Source organism: Pipra filicauda, unplaced genomic scaffold (assembly GCF_003945595.2).
Source record: "Pipra filicauda isolate LSUMZ 115617 unplaced genomic scaffold, ASM394559v2 scaffold58_size5111680_pilon, whole genome shotgun sequence".
Lineage (NCBI taxonomy): Eukaryota > Metazoa > Chordata > Aves > Passeriformes > Pipridae > Pipra > Pipra filicauda.
Window position 1 is genome coordinate 134,974 of NW_024104742.1, and position 18,155 is coordinate 153,128.

Genomic DNA, 18,155 nt, shown 5'->3' on the forward strand with positions numbered 1-18,155 from the left:
TTTATGGCAGCCCTGAATATCTGAAGGCAGCAGAGATAGTATGGCACCGTGGGCAGAGGTGGGTCTGGTGCAGCTTGGAGTTCACAGCTACGTGTCCCTCATGTAAAAATAATTCCAGTGAACTTGGTCCTCAGTTGTCCGTGGACTTGGGCACCAGCTTGAGTATCTTGTTGATACTTAAGTGACTGCTGGGCCAGACACCTAATGTTATTAGCAGATGCTAAATAGGTCTTTCTTATTTAGTGACCTTAATTTATTAAATCAGGCAGAAGTGCTGTTGGAAGAGGAGTGCTGGAAAAGGGAGCAGAACGAGCTGCGAGTTTCCAATTTCTGCTGGATCAGGCCCCTGGAGATCTATGTGATCTGGTGCATTAGAGGCAGTGCTATTGCAGTGACTCATAAACAGATGTGCCCAATTTACATTGCAGCTTAATACCTTTGTTTAAAAAAAAAATGTTTTTTTAAAAGACAAATGTGTTAAAGCAGATGTTTCCAGTAAAACAAATACTTGTGTGATTTACAAACAACTTCCTACTGCCAGAACTCATTAAAAATGTGGAAAAAAGAAAAATGGTTCTGTGTACCAAAGGAAAAAATCCAAAAATAAGGACTTAGCAAGGAGGTATTGCTACTCACTGAATGAAAAGAACTGCTGTGCTTGGGTTGGAAAGCAAGAGGTTAGAGCGTGATTTCGGTTGCTATTAACAGTAAGGTTCACCTGACCAGCTGCATACATTAAGGAGCAGAAACCTGTCTGTAAAAATACTTAACCAGCTCCTGTTATGTAGGATACAGAGTAACCGGGATCACTGTGTGGGATTACCTGGAGGTTCCTAAATCCCTTTCATCCCACCAAAACCTACACTGGGGAACTGGATGGCTGCAGGTTGGCACTAACCCCTAAAGCAGAGCAAAAAGATGCAGTTCCTACAGCAAGCCCTGCTCCCAGGGGTCCCTCCATGAGCATCTCCCCTGCTACATCCCACTGCAGGATAGGATGCACAAGGGATACTTTGTCTACCTCTGTCTTGACCGGCAGCTCAGGCTGCGCCTGTACACCTGTTCCTCTCAGTTTTTGGGAGGCAAAGGCAGGTGTGTTCTTAGAAGCTCATGTTACCTCTGGTCTCTTTGGACCCGCTTCCCACCCGGTTCCGTTGCTTGCCCTGCAAGGCCAGTGCTCACGTTCCATACAATTTGACACCCCATGTGGTCTTAATGGGTTTCCCAGGCTGCAGCTACAGCACAGCCACCACTTTTTGTTAGCTGCAGGGGCTGGCAATCCCCCTTTGCCTTCCAGCTCTTTGCAGCACAGGTATCATATTTTTTTAATGCACTTGTCACCTATTTCATCCAGGCATTTGTTGCTAAAGAAACAGTGATAGCAGATGTTTGTGGGTTGGCAGACTGCTCATCTGAATCCCTTGTGTGTGCCCTGGGCAAACGGCTCGATCAACATCTGAGAGGACATGAAGTCATCCAGGCAGATGGAAAGACAGGGAGGCATCCAGCAAGCCTGAATGGAGCAAAACAGGGATCAGGAGACAGAGAGGATTTTGTTTCTTTGCTAGAGCATTGCCTCCAGAGTGACCAAGGCTGCACAAGTCCTGTGTGATGTGTGTTGGTTTTTCCCAGTGAAGGATAATGGCTCTGCATGTGCTGCAGTCAGGGTGGTTTCTGGAGCATCTCAGAGCACCTGGGCATGTTGTGGTGCCTTCCCATGGCTCTGCTGTCAGAACTGCTGGGGATGCCTCTTGCAGCTGGAGGAGCTGGGAGGATGGGGCAGGAAAAGGCAGCCTGCTCATCTTCTGCAGCCTGTCCCACCCAGGGAGGGGTGACACAGCAGCCCAGCAGCCAGCGGCACAGGAGGAGGCAACAAGGATGATGTGAGGAGCTGCTATTACTTCTTGGCATGTGGATATGGGATGTCTTATCAGGGCTGCCCAGTTCATCATTAGGAAAAATGACCGCTAACGTCAGAGACTGTTGAGGTGTCCTTAGGAATAGGGACTGAGGGGATGCACAGAAGGATGGCTGTGGGATGGGACTGCTCCCTGCCCTCCTGGCTCCCTGGTGTGTCAGCTTTTTATGTCTTGCCATAAAGAGTGTTTTCAGAGCCAAACCTTGAAAGGCTGCCTTCTCAGGGGGACTTGCTGGGATGTGTCCAGAGGAATTAGAAGTATCCTGGGAGGAGGATGCTGCCACTTCAGAGCAGCTTGGGGCACTCAGAGGTGCTTTTATCAGCTCTTCCATCAGTGCTCCTGAAGCCTCATCACAACCTCGGCTCAGTTTTAGCTGTTGGTGAATGGAGGTTTGTGCTTGGCTCTCAGGGACTGTGAGGCTTCAGTGCTTAATTAATCTCTGTGAAGCAGAGGGCATAATTAATGCCTGTGCTGAGCTTTGAGACCCTTAGGTGAAAGGCAGCGTGAAATCTGGTTTGGTCTGTGGAAATCATCACTGGCTGGTACCACGTGCTGTGCACGGCCATCCCAGTGTGGCCACTCACCCACTCATCCTATCACAGTGTTTGGGGATCTTTTGGTCCCTGCTGGTGCTGTCTCAGGGAGGGCCATGGGCAAATGTAGCCCAAAATATCTTCTGTCCCCTCCATGCTATGATGTTCCCCAATCAGTGCTAATTGTCCTGGGGACATGGAGCCATGGAGAAAAAACTTCCCCTCACTTCTTAAAAAAGGGGACATCTCCATCTGCTTTACTGGTATTCCCACACAGGCTTTTGTGATTTGTTCCTTTGTTTTTCAGCCATTTCCTCAAACAAAGAGGGAAAATTGTCGCTAATTGCTTAGTGCTGGTTTTAGATTAAACCATCTTGCAAAGAGTAAGCAAACTGGGTTAAAAACTTGATATATTTTGGCAGCTTAAGGACAGCCAGGTGAATTTACTTCCTGATACCTATAAAGCTTTTTTTTTTTTTTCTTACTGTTAGCATTGTTTTTGTGGGTGTTAAACATGAAGGAGAGGATAACAGACTGCAGGTATGTCGAGTTCTAGCTCAGTCGACTGCCACTATTTAAAGAAGATGCTTTTAACTAAATCTTTAAAATTCCCTCCCCTTTTATCAGTTGTCAGGTGTAAAACTGCATGTTGGACAGAATTATTCCCTGTTGCACCCCATTGTGACACCGTGACTCCCGCTCTGGGTGATCCACAGACATTTTACACCACTCACCACCAAGCATTAACAGAAATAAATTAACGCTTTAAAAGCGTAAACGTTGTATTTCATAGGAGTCAGGCAGGATATTTGGAAGGGAAAGAAATGTAAATAGAATGAAATTCTTAAGCAAGATTATTGATATGACAGGACTAAAGGGCTTGGGATTCTGTGAAAAGTGCCTCTTTTCATCCCTCTAATAAGTCCATTACTTGCACTCGGGAATATTTTAAGGTCCTTTTCATGCTGAATCTGGAGTTGAGCATGCTTTGCATTTCAAGCTTTGTCTATGAATCAGTAGAAGCCAAAGTTATTTCTGCTTTAAAATAACAGGAGCAGGGAACAGCTAATCTCTTTTCATTCTGAGTCCTTACATTATTTTACTGGACAGAGTTTGTGTTGGCTACAAAACAGGGCATTCACAAAATCTATGAGAAGGAATTTAGTCTAAGAATGAAGCCTAGATTGCAGTATGCATAAAGACTCCTTTTCCTAAGGCCATTAAGAAATTCCAAATCTGAGCTATTTTGAACAGTGACATTAAATTAGCCTTGCTAATTCCAGTAATTCAAGCCGATAGCTGAGTTTACAAATCTACTAGATGAGGCCTTCCCACAATTACAATCTCAATGCGCTTTTCAGCTAAGGTGAGTTGGCACAAAAAAAGATAAATAAATAAAAGGGGGGAAAATGCTCTTTCTGTTCTGGCTTTTGAGATGAATATCTCTAAAGAACAGTTAAGCAGCTGTATTGCACCAATAAGACATCCCCTGTCCTGGACTGGTAAATTCATTTTGCCTCTAATGTGCAAGGGAAATGCAGAAAAGAGACTGGATTTTTCCCTGCTTTGTTTTTTCTGTTGTCTCTTTTCAAAGGAGCATTTATGCTGCTGGAGGTTGTAGTTCAGTTTTTGGTTGTTTATTTACAGGTGGTAATTCCTACTGGGAAAAGAAAGAGTCTGACTGTCTTACCCTCTTTTGTGGGGGAAAAACCCCCAGCCTTTAGTGGATAAATTCAGGTTAGAGCAGGTGGAACAATGATACAAAGCTGCAACCCCCGTTATTCCTCTGGACAAGAAGTTGATTTTCAGATCTCACCACAACTGTGAACATTCCCAGAGTGATGCAAAGGTTTTGAGAACATGCTTTCAAAGCCATAAGGCAGAAAAACATGAAACATATAAAAATTGAGAGCATTATTTAGAAGGGTGTTAATTTATTAGAACTGAGCTGAGGTAATATAAGGGCGAACGTAAGTATTCACATCAGCACTTGGGCTGCAATGTTCATAAAATGTCCTTTTGATCAAGCTGTGAGTGTTTTGATCCTTATTCTGTGAGCATCATTCAAAGTGACCTAACTGTAGCTCCAAACAGGCATCTGCAGCTGCAGAAGTCCTTGAGCAATAACAGGTCAGGAACTTGAATGTGTGCTCTGCCGGGAATGCTAATATTGCAATCCTTTTTTGTTGTTGTTGTTCCAAATAAGAAAGCAAGCACAAATACTCTCACAAAATAAAAATTCCCAACAGAAGATTGTCCTGCCACCATCAACTGTAGATGCTTGAGTCAAAATATTAAACAAAAAGCTGGTTTTAATCTACCGGAATAATAATGGTGTGGCTGCTAAATACTTTTATATCATCAGCTCATGAGTGTTTGACCTTTCTCCTCTTGCTATCGTTGTGACCATTGGCACATCAGTGATTTTTACAAGACCACCTTGATTTAAGAGGATGTTTTTCTGCTGGGCACCCACAGGGTTGGGTGCAGCCTCCTGCAGCTCACAAAACCATGGCAGCACATTATACAGTCCCATGGAGCCTGTTTGGAGAAGGGATGGACCAAAAAGCTTGCAGGAGACTGGCAGTCATCCCCTCCTCTCCCTGTGCAGGCAGATTTCCTCCCACTGATGCATGTTGTCCATAGGCTCAGGTACATACATCAGATTATGCCCCAAAATAGTGCTTAGGGCAAAATCAGGTAGACACAGCTCTGCTGTTTTTAGGGGCTGGAGGCAGCTGCCATTGCTCCCCAAGGCCAGAGTGATGGCTGGGGAGGAGTGTGGTGAGGTGTTGGGGGGCATGAGCCTGATTCTTTTTTCTGAGAGGGTGGAGGGAGGAGGCTGAAACACAATTCTTGATTTCCAGGAAACTCTTATCTCTAATCTCTGTAATCCATTTTAGAGAAGATTTTGTGGGTTTTGAAGGGATTTTCAAACTGGATTATGTAGCCTTTTTATGTTGATTTTCCACTGTGATTGTGACATTCCTGAGAGTGAGCCATGATTGCTACAGATAGCATGGAGAAGGAGGCATTTGTGGACCTTGGAGCCCTACTGAGTTGTCACCTCCTTCTTACACTGCTTGCTGGGTCAATAGAGGTGTCTCCAGAACAATTTGGATGCTCCCACCAAATGAGCAGTGAGTCCTTGTCCCTAGTACCTTCTTGTGGCTGCACTGTACAGACTGACCAGGGTAAAAGTCCAGGGCCAATCCCCTCTGTCCCTTGCTCCCTCCTGCTGGAGTGGGGGCAGTCAAGGTGGTCTCCTTGAGCTCCAACACGTTTCCAGCCGCAGGTCCCCAAGCATAACAGGGAGACCCTTGGCCCCCAGAAAGAGCAAGTGTCATGGCATGGGTCCAACACAGCCCAAGCTCTGCTGCCACAGTATCCTGGTGCTCAGCAGGGATGACACTGGGTTTCCAATTGGAACTGCGACCACCATCCAGATCCAGCTTTCAGCACCATCATTCCATTGGTGTTTTGGGACTAGGGTTTGCTCTTGGCCTGGGACAGAGGTAGGGAGCAGGACTCAGCCTGGATTTGTATCAGATGTTACACACACACAGTAAGCAGCTGGGTTTAATTTGGGTCTTTCTCTGCAGCCTTGCAGAAGGCAGTGCAAAGCCAGGTCCTGTTTTCAGACTACACTGGCTGTTCCTGGGGCTTCTTCCAGCGCAGGGAACGTGACCTGAAGCTGTTAAAGAGTTCCAGCCTATGAACCCAAACCTTCTTCTATATAAAGTAGGAAAGTTGGGTATGGTGATGTTTCCCAGGGCCATCTGCATTACCCCATTTTTATAGGCTGAAGTCACTTTTATGTTGTTTTAATGCAGGTCCAGGTTTTTATTTATTTATTTATTTATTATTTATTTATTTATTTTAGCAACTTAACACAATTAGAAAAGCCAGGAGATGCTGTAGCCTCTTGGCTCCCTTCCCTTGGCAACTCTTACCTGAGCCTATGCTCTATGCAAACATTCCCCCGGCATGGACAGGGGGAGCTTGCTCTCCATCCATGCCAGTGATCTCAGGCTGTGTCAGAGCACAGAACCTCAGGGAGTTTCTCCAGGAACAGAGGCAGGCTGAGCAGAAGAGCACGGTGTACCACCATGCCTGAGCCTACCTGCCAGCTCTACCTGTGTGCTGAGCAGGTCTGTCCATGCACAACCCAGATTCTAGGGTTATGACCTGAAATCTCAGTCCAGATATTTCCCTTGGCATCATGAGCCTGGTGGAGTTTGTCAGTTTGATCCCCACGCTGAGAGTGCTGCTCAGCACTTTCTTTACATGTGTGTTCAAGGAGCAAAACACCATCTGCCTTAGATTTTTTTTCTTTTTCCTTAAAAGGTAAGTAAGGCCTGATGGATGTCCAGGGATTTTTGACTGAATGTAGACGTTGCACAAAATCCTGGTCCTTTTTGATTGAAGAGGCACATTCCTGGATTCCCACTTGGAGCATGAATGCCACAAACCCCTGGTCTCCATGGCCTGGGCACTGTTCATGTCTGGTTTCTGCATGCAGTGAGTCACAAAGGACAATGTCAGATGTTCCTGGGTGCTGTAACACCACCATGACTTTTCTAATCAAGCATTGAGAAATACCCTTCTGCCTTGAGGGCTAGTTTTAGTGGCTAGCATCTGGAAGGCAGGAACCATTGACATTCCCCTTAGAACTGCATTTAGCCAGCACCTGAATGTCACTAAGTGTCCTGAGCTTGGAGAGCTGAAGGCCAGCATGTAGCAAGCAAGAACCACCTGTCCTGGTCATATCCAAAGAGCTTCTGAGAGATAAAAGATGAAGGAGAAAATTTTAGTTTTATGTGATTATATTGTTTTCAGATATTAGAATATGAAACATTTCATTTTGCTCTTCTATCACTGGAAGCCATACCTCCCAAAATCAAGACTGTTCCTGAGATGTCTCAGGTGATAGCGGAGTGATCAGAAGGGATCGCTTTGTGGTTTAGATCTTGAAGGTCTACAAAGAGAAAGAAGATGACTCCACATCTGTCTGGGCTGATGTACATGGGAGATCTGCAGGAGCATTGCTTGACCCAATCCTATATTGCTGCCACATAAATCACTTCACTTCCATTCATACTCTTCTGTTTCCAGCTATTTGTCTTTTTCTTTCTTGACTCCTGCCTTTGTCAGTGTTTTTGGCTGTACATGTTTAGCTCCGTATTTTTCAGTGCTTCTCTCCTCGGTTCCTTTAGGTAGCAGCTCTTCTTCTGGATCTTAAAGGATATGAGAGCAGGGCATGCTGCCTCATCAGCAAAACACAAGGAGTCTGGCACTTCCAATTAATAATGCTAATGAGATTTGTTAATTTTTAATAGATTACATGAGCGCATTTTGCTAAACACGTTTTTGTGGCTCCTCTCCGCGAGTGTAGTTCAGAAACTCTTTCACACTCTGCCAAAGGGAAAATGATTAATGCAATTGCAGACGCCAGATTCTCTTCAGGGTAAATCTAGAACAAACCAAGGAGCAAAGAGGAATTTAATGAGTATGTTTTCAAAGTAAACATAGGCCCAGGTCATAAATGATAGCCCTTCCGCACCCCAAGCCTCTGGCCAAGGTGGGGTGGAGGAGCAATTGCTTGAATTGAGGTCATGGTCCAGCCCCTCTGCCCGTACCATATGATATATTGGGGTTTTTGAGGATGTTTTGCCCCTTCACCCCATCAAAAGCCTGAGGACGTCTGTGGAGAGACTTTTGTAGTTGTACTGGATGTTAGGGAGCCAGGACGTGCATACTGGTTGCCTTGCAGAGCTCATTGCCTGGTGTACCCCGAACAGCACCTGGTTGCACACCTGGTATGGGACTGAGATGGACCTTCCTCACCTCTTCATCCCCCCAAGTCAATTTAGTTACTGCCTCCTAGGGAGCTTTGATCCTAGAGGAACTTGACCCCCAATCAGTGCTGGTTTTGTGGTGGTGCCTGCAGTCTCTGGGTCACTGGGGAACATGTGCTGCAGGCTGGGGGCCGTCGGTGGCACACCAGGAGCCAAGAGCTGTCAAAGAGGCAAGGTGAGGGAGAAAAGTCTTGGTTTGCAAATCAGCAATCCCAAACTCAGTTCCCTTGGGTTTCTGCCTGGGAAGTTGGTTTTACCACTTGCTGCTGAGCCGTGCCAAGCTCTCTCAGCCATGTTGCAGCAGGATAGTGTTGAGCTTTTTTTCTTCTTCTTTTTTTTCCCCAAATCTGTATTGCCAAGAGCCGCACCTCCTAAATTGTTGTGGAGGAGGTGGAAAAGCAGAGGCACAAGACCATGCACATGCTGCACATCCATCTCGGTGATCTCGTGGCTGTGCCAACACAAGCACCACATCCAGCCCTGGCTCAGCACTTTAATTACACCCCGGCACGGCCGCACCTATGGTTGGGCTGTTGCAGCTCGTTGTGCAAGAAGACAACTGGCAAACCTGTTGGTGCTCCAGGATTTTAGTGGTAATAAGCCAGAGGGCAAAACCTCCCTGTTGAGATGAAACCATGCTTGGCTAGTTGTTTGGAAGAGTTTAAAGTATTTTGGAGAAGCAGAGGGTTGGGGATCTCAGCTGTATCTGTGCAGTTGCAGCTGTTTGTGCCATGTAACCCCACGGATGGGTTCAGGTGTTGCCTTTGTAGAGGCAGAGGTGTGTTTGTAGTATGAGCTGTTTGCATGAGAAAGCCAGATAACTGGAGGCTGAGGTGAGCAGAGCTTTTGGTGTTCCAACAGGAAGAGTTTGAGATGAAATTGGACTGTTCTTCTGAATTTCAGGTGCAAACACCTGTGAGAGTGAAGCAGTTGGTACTGTAGAGACAGAAAGAGCTGGGAGTCAGGGTCAGGCAGCCTGGTCTGTGGAATCACAGGGTTTTATGCTTCACCTTGTAATGATTCAACAGTTTGGGCTTGACTCAAACATCTCTCCCTTTGAGAGGTCCAGTCCTGTTTTGGAGACAGCAAGTCTAATGTATCTATTGGCAAACTGTTGCCCACAATGAAGATGGTTGCTGCTTAAAAAAAATTAAACCAAGCAGTGCACCCTAGAGAGTGTCATTCTCATTGCAATGGTAGCATGTGCTTTCCTAAACCAGTCCTGAAGGAAAGATGCAGGCAGACGTTGGCAGACGCAGGAGCTTGCCAAACTGACATTTCTACTTGATGTGTTTTGCACTCACTGGAAACAGATGGCCACAATCCATTCCCTTTCTGCCACAAGTTTCCATCATCTGCAAACAAGGACCATCACCACGTCCCCACAGGTGCTTTGGCCCACTCAGCAGCCCCGTTTGGTGAACATGCTGCGTTGGGCACGATGGTTTCTCCTGTGATGGGATCCCCTCACACCCATCACGGCTGCACAGGGTGCTGGCAGAGCTATCAGATGACACGGCGAGGGGGTTTTCATGCATGGCCATCCATCATGGCTCTGTTACTATATTAGGGCCATCACTGGAACCATGTGCCGGGGCAGGCTTGGCAGGTGGGCAGCCCAGATGCCTGCCTGAGAGATGACATTCCCTGGCTCTGGGCAGCAGCCGAGACCAGCCTGCGGGACTGTTCTCTTGGAGGTCATTTGCCAGAGTGGCATTTGCTAGTGGTGCTTTGCTAAAGGCGTTGTGTTGTCCTTTTAGGGGGGAAAAGGAGTGTTTTGGTAGGCAGCAGTGAATTTGGCAGAGGAAAGCCTGCTGTAAGTGGCCTGTGTGCTACTCATCCTCCCGGCTTCTTCTGTGCCAGCTGCCATGGGACTTATTATCCCAACTCAAAAAGCCATCTTTTGTAGCTGTCTCCAAAGCTGGTGTGGTTCAGCAAGAAGAGCTTTTTAATGATTCCTGCCCAATAAGCTTGTGCAGAGTCAGTATGCCCAATTCTATTCCTAATCCATGGAAAAATGCTGCCGCTTTATTCTGTGGATGCGGAAAGTGCGTGTTGTAGAGCTGGCGCCAGGTTTTGTCATCCACGCTGCGAGACCATTGAAGCTGTTGCAGTCCTGGGAGCACAGCGCAGCAGCTTTGTGTTAGAGGGGCTTTGGTTACAAAGGATGCTTCCGGAGGGACCGGCTTGTGTGCGGCTGGAGACCTTTCACCAGCTGTGTGAGGATTCCGGGAAACGGCACAGCACGCTCGGCTTGCGTGAGGGGGGAATAAAAAAGCAGAGCTAATGATTGACTATTATTTTAAGGGGATTATCTAATCTGCGGTCCAGAGGACAAGAGGGGGCAAAATGAGTGAAGATTGAATTTGTAATTAGCGCAGATTGTTGGTAATACCCCCTGGACTCCAACTGATTATAAACAGAAACAGATTTTTCTAGTTTCCTGCCCCCCCAAAAAAGTCTTTGCAGGCCAAAGAAACTAAGAAACTGATGCCATTGAATTGGGTGATCAGAGCTGGGGCTGTGGATATGTTTAATGCAGAAGGTGGCTGGGCAAGAGGGGAGACAGAGGACCAACTTCTCTTGGGTTATTTTGCAGTGTAAGGGCAGAGTTTTGGGTGGAAGTGACCAGAACAACATATGTAAGGTTAGTTTCTGTTACCCCACCAGCCATCCTGCAGCCCCATCCCTGCTGCCGGGGTCCTTTGCTCCCAGCAGCTGTGGGAGGAGGAGGTGCAGAGATGTGGTGGTGACCTGGACTAACTGGAGATCCTAGCAAAGGCTGGAGATTGTAATGGAGCCCTCTCAAGAAGTACCAAGTTAGGAATATTTGGATTCCAGGATTTGAAATATGATTATTATCAATAATATAAGCAATAAGACCAGAGGCAACAGGCAGAAACTGATGCACAGGAAGTTCCACCTGAATACAAGGAAGAACTACTTTACTGTGCTGGTGACTCTGCACTGGAACAGGTTGTGCCCAGAGAGCAGGTGGAGTCTCCCTCACTGGAGATACTCAAGAACTGTCTGGACACAATCCTGTCCAATGTACTCTAGGACGACCCTACTTGAGCAGGGAGGTTGGACCAGATGACCCACTGTGGTCCCTTCTGACTATACTCATTCTGTGATTCCATGATGTGTATTTTCGGTGTCATTATTGCCTGGACCTGGTTATCAGCTGTCTGAGGTCTGTTAGAGGCTCATACTTTTTACTTTCTTCTACTCTGATGTACCAAAGGTCATTAGAAGTTAAGTGAAAGGGATTTGCAAGAGTTACAGATCCATTATTAATACAAAATAAAAGATGTTTGGCTAAATCCATCAAGCCTAAAAATACAGTTGGGCACAAATAAGCCCAGAGTAGGAAACAATGGAAGGAACAGTGAAAACAAATGGCACACCCAGGTGCTAAACTGCTGAAGCATTTAAACAAGACAAAGAAAGTAGCACTCTAATCTCTGATGACAAAAGGGTTTCTGTTCTCTTTAATTTGGTCAAAACGGATGAGTGAGAGAATCATCATCTCCATTTGGGTGAAATGCCATGATTTAAAAAAACTACCCTTGCTCAAACTGAGGTGAAATCCCAGAATTTGAAATTTTCCCACAGAGAAGAATATGTCTGAAATGTTCATTTTGGTACATTCTGGCTGAACGTTTCCAACACAATTCAGCTGCTGCAGGAACTCTCATCTCATAAATTACATCCCAGAATGAGACTGTAAATGGGGATGTCAAAACGCATTGTGCTGTTAAGGACCTTGCTGAAACACTCTTTTGTTTCAAATTTCTTTTCTAAATGGAAGGCAAGAGTAGTTACTCAGTTCCTGGGGATCTTTTTTTAGTTTTGCTAGGATGTCTGATGATCACTGGCCTGGAGCCATGTGGGTGCCTGATGGTACTGTGACCCCACAGAGCATCTTTTAGGTTTTAGGAGCCTTTGGAGTGTGGGGAAATACTTTCCAAAACACACCAGGGCAGGTCGTCATTGCCCTGATCCAACATTGTGGCAGCTGAGGAGTCTTGTGTAAAACAACAGACTGTGAAATAATCTGCTGGGATTTTATTAATTCCAAAACTCTTCACTTATTTTGCAGAAATGAGCTTGGGAAAATAAGGTGGTGCAGCCAGGCTGCTCCCAAACTGCCCTGAAGCCTGAGCATCCCTTGTGCCAGACGGACTTGTTCTGTCTGTGCTTGGAAAGCAGCCTAATATGGGCAGAGATGGCCTCCCATTCCTTTCCAGGTGGCACCTTTCTTTTTACCAAGTGGGTTTTGCTCGCACCTGGCCCTTAGTGTGCATGGAAAACTACTTCCTTTGAGCCATTTCTGACCCCCTTTTATGGCCTGGGCTGACTCACTTGTCATGCTAATATTGTTCTGCTTTTGTTTTGCAATGTTTGGGTATTTTTTGATTAAGAAATCCTCCCTGTTTGCCTTGGCAGTGGTGTTCATTGGATTGATGTGGCATTTTTTAGATAGAGTGTTTATTCAGCCTCTTGGATTCTTTCTCAGGGGTGCGGTGGGATGATCCAAACCTGTCAACATGCTGGTGATCCAGGAGGCTTGTAAAAGGCTTGAGCCAGGGTCTCTTCTGATGGAAACCAACAGTTTCCTCCACTTCCAAAGGCCAGGGTCTGGGGATAAGATGAAAAGGCTTAAGTGGTTCCCGTCTGGGTGAGAAACCTGGACCCCAGAAGGAGATGACAGCTCCCTCCCACAAGCAGGGGAGCAGGGGACCTATTGCCCTGAGTCAAGCATGGGTGCACCCACTCAGTCCAGCTGATTGACAGGGACAATCGCCCCAGGTGGATCTGGCTAATGGCATCTTAAAACAACTTTTCCTTTTTGTTCTTGACCCTGAGAATTGCTGATGTTAGTCTTTCCACATTGTTTATTTGGACTTTATTCTTCCCTGTCCCAGGAAGACAAGGGTGACTGTGACTTACTGCTCAGCAGGTCCCTCACAGCCAGTGATGGGTTGCCACAAGCTTTTCCCCCATTAATGTCACACTCCTCTGTCAGGACTACCAAAACTTTCATACTGGACATTTTCTTGGGTTGGAACCCACATGTGCTTCATCTCAAAGTCCACATGTTGCAACACCAGAATGCCCAGAGTGCGTGATCCATTCACATTCCTTCCTCTCCAGTGCTTTGATGAGGTGGAACTGGAATGGGATGTGTTCTTAGTGCTATAAGGAGCATATTTTACACACTCTTACGTAAGATTGCAGAAATGCAGAGCTCCTCAGGTCCTACAACCAGGAGGTTTTGGTGAACAAAGCCTTCTGCTGACTCTGGGTTTGGGGAACTGTTTGTGCTCGCCAGGATTTCCTCACTCCTGCACACATTCTTGTGGTGCCTGGGGAGCAGACATGATTTGCATTGCTAAACACCTGCTCCAAAGCTCAGCTGGTTTTCTTTAGGAGTAGCTCTCCAGTAAGCTAGATCCCCTTATCTCTTTTGTTTTCTTACAGGGGCACAGTTATGATGTTTTGGTCTCTCCAAACATAGGATACTGGGAGGTACTCTGGGACCAGTGGGTGCAGGACTGACAAGATGTTTGCTAAGCTCTTCTGGCCCATCCAGCCCTGCTATGATGTCTTTGACTGCACTTGGACCCAGCTGTCCTCAGCTGTGTCACGGGCTGCCCCCAGGACCCCAGTTTTGGGGGAGGCTGGAGGTGCCATGTGTCAGAATGTTAACACACACCACCTGTTACTAACCACCCCTCTCCTTCTGCTTTCAGAGCTGGCATATGACCTGGATATGGACGACATCTCTGCAAATAAGCAGCTTCTGAATCAGCAAAACAAAGACGGTGCCACAGTGCCCAGCAATGACCCTGGGAGTGCAGCCGCCCGCCCCAGTCCTGCCGCTGCCCTTGCCCTGGTCCCGCTGCTATTGCTGGGCCACTGGCCGTGAGCGGTGCTGGAGGCATCTCTCTGTGTCTCTCCATGCCTTTTTTTTAATGAGGAAGATATTTGGAACTTCTTCTAAAATATATGCACATTTCCGAAGACAGGACAAATGACCTGAGTCGCTTCTATATGAGAATATGGTATCTTCACACACAAAAAAACAAACTAAAAAAGTGTTGCTTCATGGCAAACTATGAAATAGGTAACAGTGCTTTTTAAAGATAATCCTATTTACTCTGAGTGGGTTCGTATTAAACTGTGTTCCTCGCAGTTTTTGAAGACTGAATTCTTTCTTGCTGTTAAGGTGAAGACCATATTTCATCTTGAGTTGTTCGAACATGCATGGGGTACAGAACACCTACGGTTTATGAAATACTCTCAGCAAATATCAGACCCCTGATCCTACGTGACTTAATACAGATTTTTTCTGTAGTTCAAGTGGTTTTTGTACTTAGTCCAAATTTGAGTCTCACCCCTAGGAATCTGGCCAGGACATAATACTGAGGGCATGTGAAGACAAGGAAGAGAGAAGATCAGACACACAGCAGGAGAAAAGATGCTATGGATGAGAAGTTGCCATGCACTGGGATTATCATGGAGACATGCTTCCCTGGGCACAAAACCCTCTTGCATTGTGGCAAGTTGCAGGTGACTTTGCTGCTCACATCCCAGCAGGGTCCTGAAGCCCGTCAGTTCAGGTGGCTGGTCCCTACCAGCATCCCTGTGGCCCATGCAATGCCCTGGTTTTGTTCTTCAGAAGTGAAGCACCTCCTTTCCCACGGGAAATCTGCTAACACAGCTCCAGCCAAAGGACAGACGGCATGGATGTACACGCTGTGCTTTACAGGGATGAATAACGGGCGTCCAACGTGTTGTGCTATGAAGGAGGAAAAGAAAAGGATTTGTAAGAGCCTGAGGCAGATGAGACTCTTACTCATGTGTTTCTTTGCATGTTACTTTACGTAAGCTATCTCTAAAATAAAGATTGGTTGCTCTATAAGTGGTGCAGTGGAAGTCGTCTCGCATGTGTTCGAGATGATACTCAGTCTTGTAACTGGAGTGGGCAACCTGGGAAGGCCAACTGTGCCCGGCTCAGGGCCACCATGGAAAGACTTGGCTTGGTCTGATTAAATGGAAGGGGGCTGGGGCCAGGGAGTGTTTGGTTTGGTTTGGTTCCTGGCCAGGATGGTTACATATTTCTGTTTAACAGGCTGCCTTTACTAGAGTGATTATATCCACAGTATCTTAAGTTTCAGTGTGTGCATGTACGTGTGCACGCACACCCTCACATGCATGCGAATGCTCTGAATATTTGTGTGCCTCAGACCTCTTTTTACAGCAACTTTGTGTTTAGGAGAAAGTAGATAAATCTGAGCCATGCAGTCATATGCTTTGGAGAATGGAAACTTTGCTCAGTCTGAGTGGTGGGGCTTATCTGGCTGACCCTGAATTGAAGCCTTGGGACTGCATGAAGTGCTCTGGGATTGTGGCAGAGGAAGAAAAGGTTGCTCACCCATTCCTCTGCCTGAAGATGTTAAGTCCCAATTCACCACTCCTGATGGAAAGGAGCAGATCTTGGCTAAGTCTCAGCATGACCTGCTGGTTAGTGGGTTTCAGAATCCTCGTGTCCCATCTGCATTGGGGTAAGTGCTGGGGATGTTTGGGCAGCGCTGGTGACACGCAGTATTCCTGTAAGGGCTGAATTTCTACCTGCACACGGTGTGATGAGGTTTTGTATTTTACATGTTCACAAACCAAACTGCAATCCTCTCCATCTCTTGGGATCACACTTGCTGGGGAACCCTCAGTTCGAAGGGGTCCCAGTGCACAGGGTGACGCAGGGGACAGCCATTGGCAGTGCTGGCAGAGGCATTTCTTCACCCTCCTGCTGCTTTGCTCTCATTCTGGCCCAGCCCTCCCCATCACCCCAGCTCTCTGTGCCGCAGCTGGCTGAGCCCATGAGCCTCTGCTCCACCAAAGGGAATATTTTATTAGCGCCACTTGAATTCCATCGCTTCTTCCCTTCTGATCCTTTTCCTTTCATCCCCTGGGAGTGCTGGGGGTGGGAGCAGACCGCTGGGTTTATTCAGAGGTGATGTGCTGCCTCTGCCTTGCCAGGTATCGCTGGTACCAGCACAGGGACATCCTCTCCTCTAATATTGTGTCAGAAATATTCTGTGTGCTGCTACTTCCTTAGATAAGCAGCAGGATGGGATGATGGCACCAGCTTTTCGGTACGAGTCCAGTGTATTTTCTCTCTGAGGGAGCTGGCACAGGCTGTGCCTTGCTGTGTGTCTCACAAAGCCTGATGAGTTCTCACACTCTACATCACCACAGCATGATGCTGATGCTTCTCAGCAGAAGACCCCTCTGAGGCACGCTGAGCCTGGTTTCCCATTGCACAGACATGCTATTTAGCAAACCTGTGCTTCTTGGAGATGTTGTTATGATCAGAGATCACAAAAACCAGCCTTTGAGCCCACTACCTGCCAAGTTTATAAAAGAACAGATTATAACTTGAAAAAGCAGCTGTTGAATTTTCCCCTGCTGTAGGTTTGTGCATGTTTTAACCAGGGGTTTGCAAGGGATGCCATGGCCACCAAGGGGACTAAAACTGGTGTTTAATATCAGGCAGTGTTTCATTCCCGTGTCATGAAAAATAAGTAACAATTGTTCCCTGCTTTTTTCTCCACACCAGTTCTGTGTACTGTGACCTGTGTTGCCATGGAATGGGACCCCTGCATCAGGAGACGGGCACTGTCGCCTCCCCCTGTGCATGTGTACCTGGACCTTCACACCTTGTCCCAGGGCTCACAGGTTTAACTGCTAATACACAGTTGAGATTATTTTAATTTTTATTTTTATAATTATTATTATATATTATTAATGAGTATACATGTCACAGATATGTTAATATATTTATCTGAGTCAAGGAGGTGCGGGGCTTGAGCTGATGGCAGGTGCCAGGGCAGCAGCTCAGCTGTGCTCGCAGCACCGTGATAACACAGTGATCAGCACTGGCAGTGGCTGCATCTGGCCAGCAAGGTGTGCCACCAGAGTAAATACCTGGTTTTCTGCCAGTGGGAAACACAGCTGAACAGAGGAGTTTATGGCATGGAGGTGCTTTTGCAAAAAAAAAAAAAACCCAAACTAAAACAATGGAAAATGTCCTTTTGTAGATAATTTCTAGCTCTGCAGTGAAATCCAGAACCAGTCAGACTCCCTGTGCAGAACCAGGGGCTCCTTGTGCTCTGCACCTGCCCTCTGTCTGCCAGCACTGTGTCCCAGTGGTGCATTGTGGACTCAGCACCCTGTGCTGGTGCCGGCTAAAGGCCCAGCAACCTTGGGAAGGTTTCCAGTCTCAGGTGATTGAGCTGTCACCCCTGCCAGTTAACCTTAATGCTTCCCAGCCAGTTCTGCAGCTCCTGCTAAGTTCTGGTGGCAGCAGTGGGGTGGCAGGAGCCTGCAGCCCTGTGCACATCACATGTGGAGGCAGGAGTGAGCAGCATCATGCTGCATGTGAAGGCACTGCATCCCTAGGGGGGGTTGCAAGTAGCCTTGGAAAGGTGGTGAAGCCGGCACCTTTCCCTGTGTCTGAGAGTGATGATGAGATGCAAACATGTCCTTAGCATGTGTAACGTATTTCTGCACTAACCATGCATCAAATTATAATTTAAAACCAAAATGTTTTTGTTGGATGGGAAGTCCTAGTTCATTAATCAATTGACTAATAGTTCAGTGCTGGAATGGCAAAATCTAACTCACTGAACAGCTGCTAGAAACAGCTGGTGCTTACGGCTCATGCTGTTTGGGGAAGTGAAATCTAGAGTGTCTCAGTTTCGTTTTTCAGGACGATTTTCAGAATTGCTCGTTCATCTCCATGAGCAAAGCCTTCAAGCACTTTGGAGCACGGACCC

At 46.8% G+C, this 18,155-nt stretch overlaps 1 protein-coding gene across 2 annotated transcripts in view; it reads left to right on the forward strand.

Moving 5' to 3' along the window:
* GPC3 (glypican 3) overlaps positions 1 to 15,238 on the forward strand; it is a 145,446-nt gene extending 130,208 nt beyond the window's left edge. The window contains exon 7 of one of the 2 annotated variants that reach the window (XM_039387798.1): positions 14,067 to 14,207. In XM_039387798.1, coding sequence (XP_039243732.1) covers positions 14,067 to 14,120 — 54 coding nt within the window. In that variant the 3' untranslated portion in view covers positions 14,121 to 14,207. Of the gene's footprint in view, positions 1 to 14,066 lie in introns of both variants that reach the window. The other variant, XM_027741881.2, reaches the window with a different exon arrangement.
* Positions 15,239 to 18,155: the final 2,917 nt, after the last annotated feature.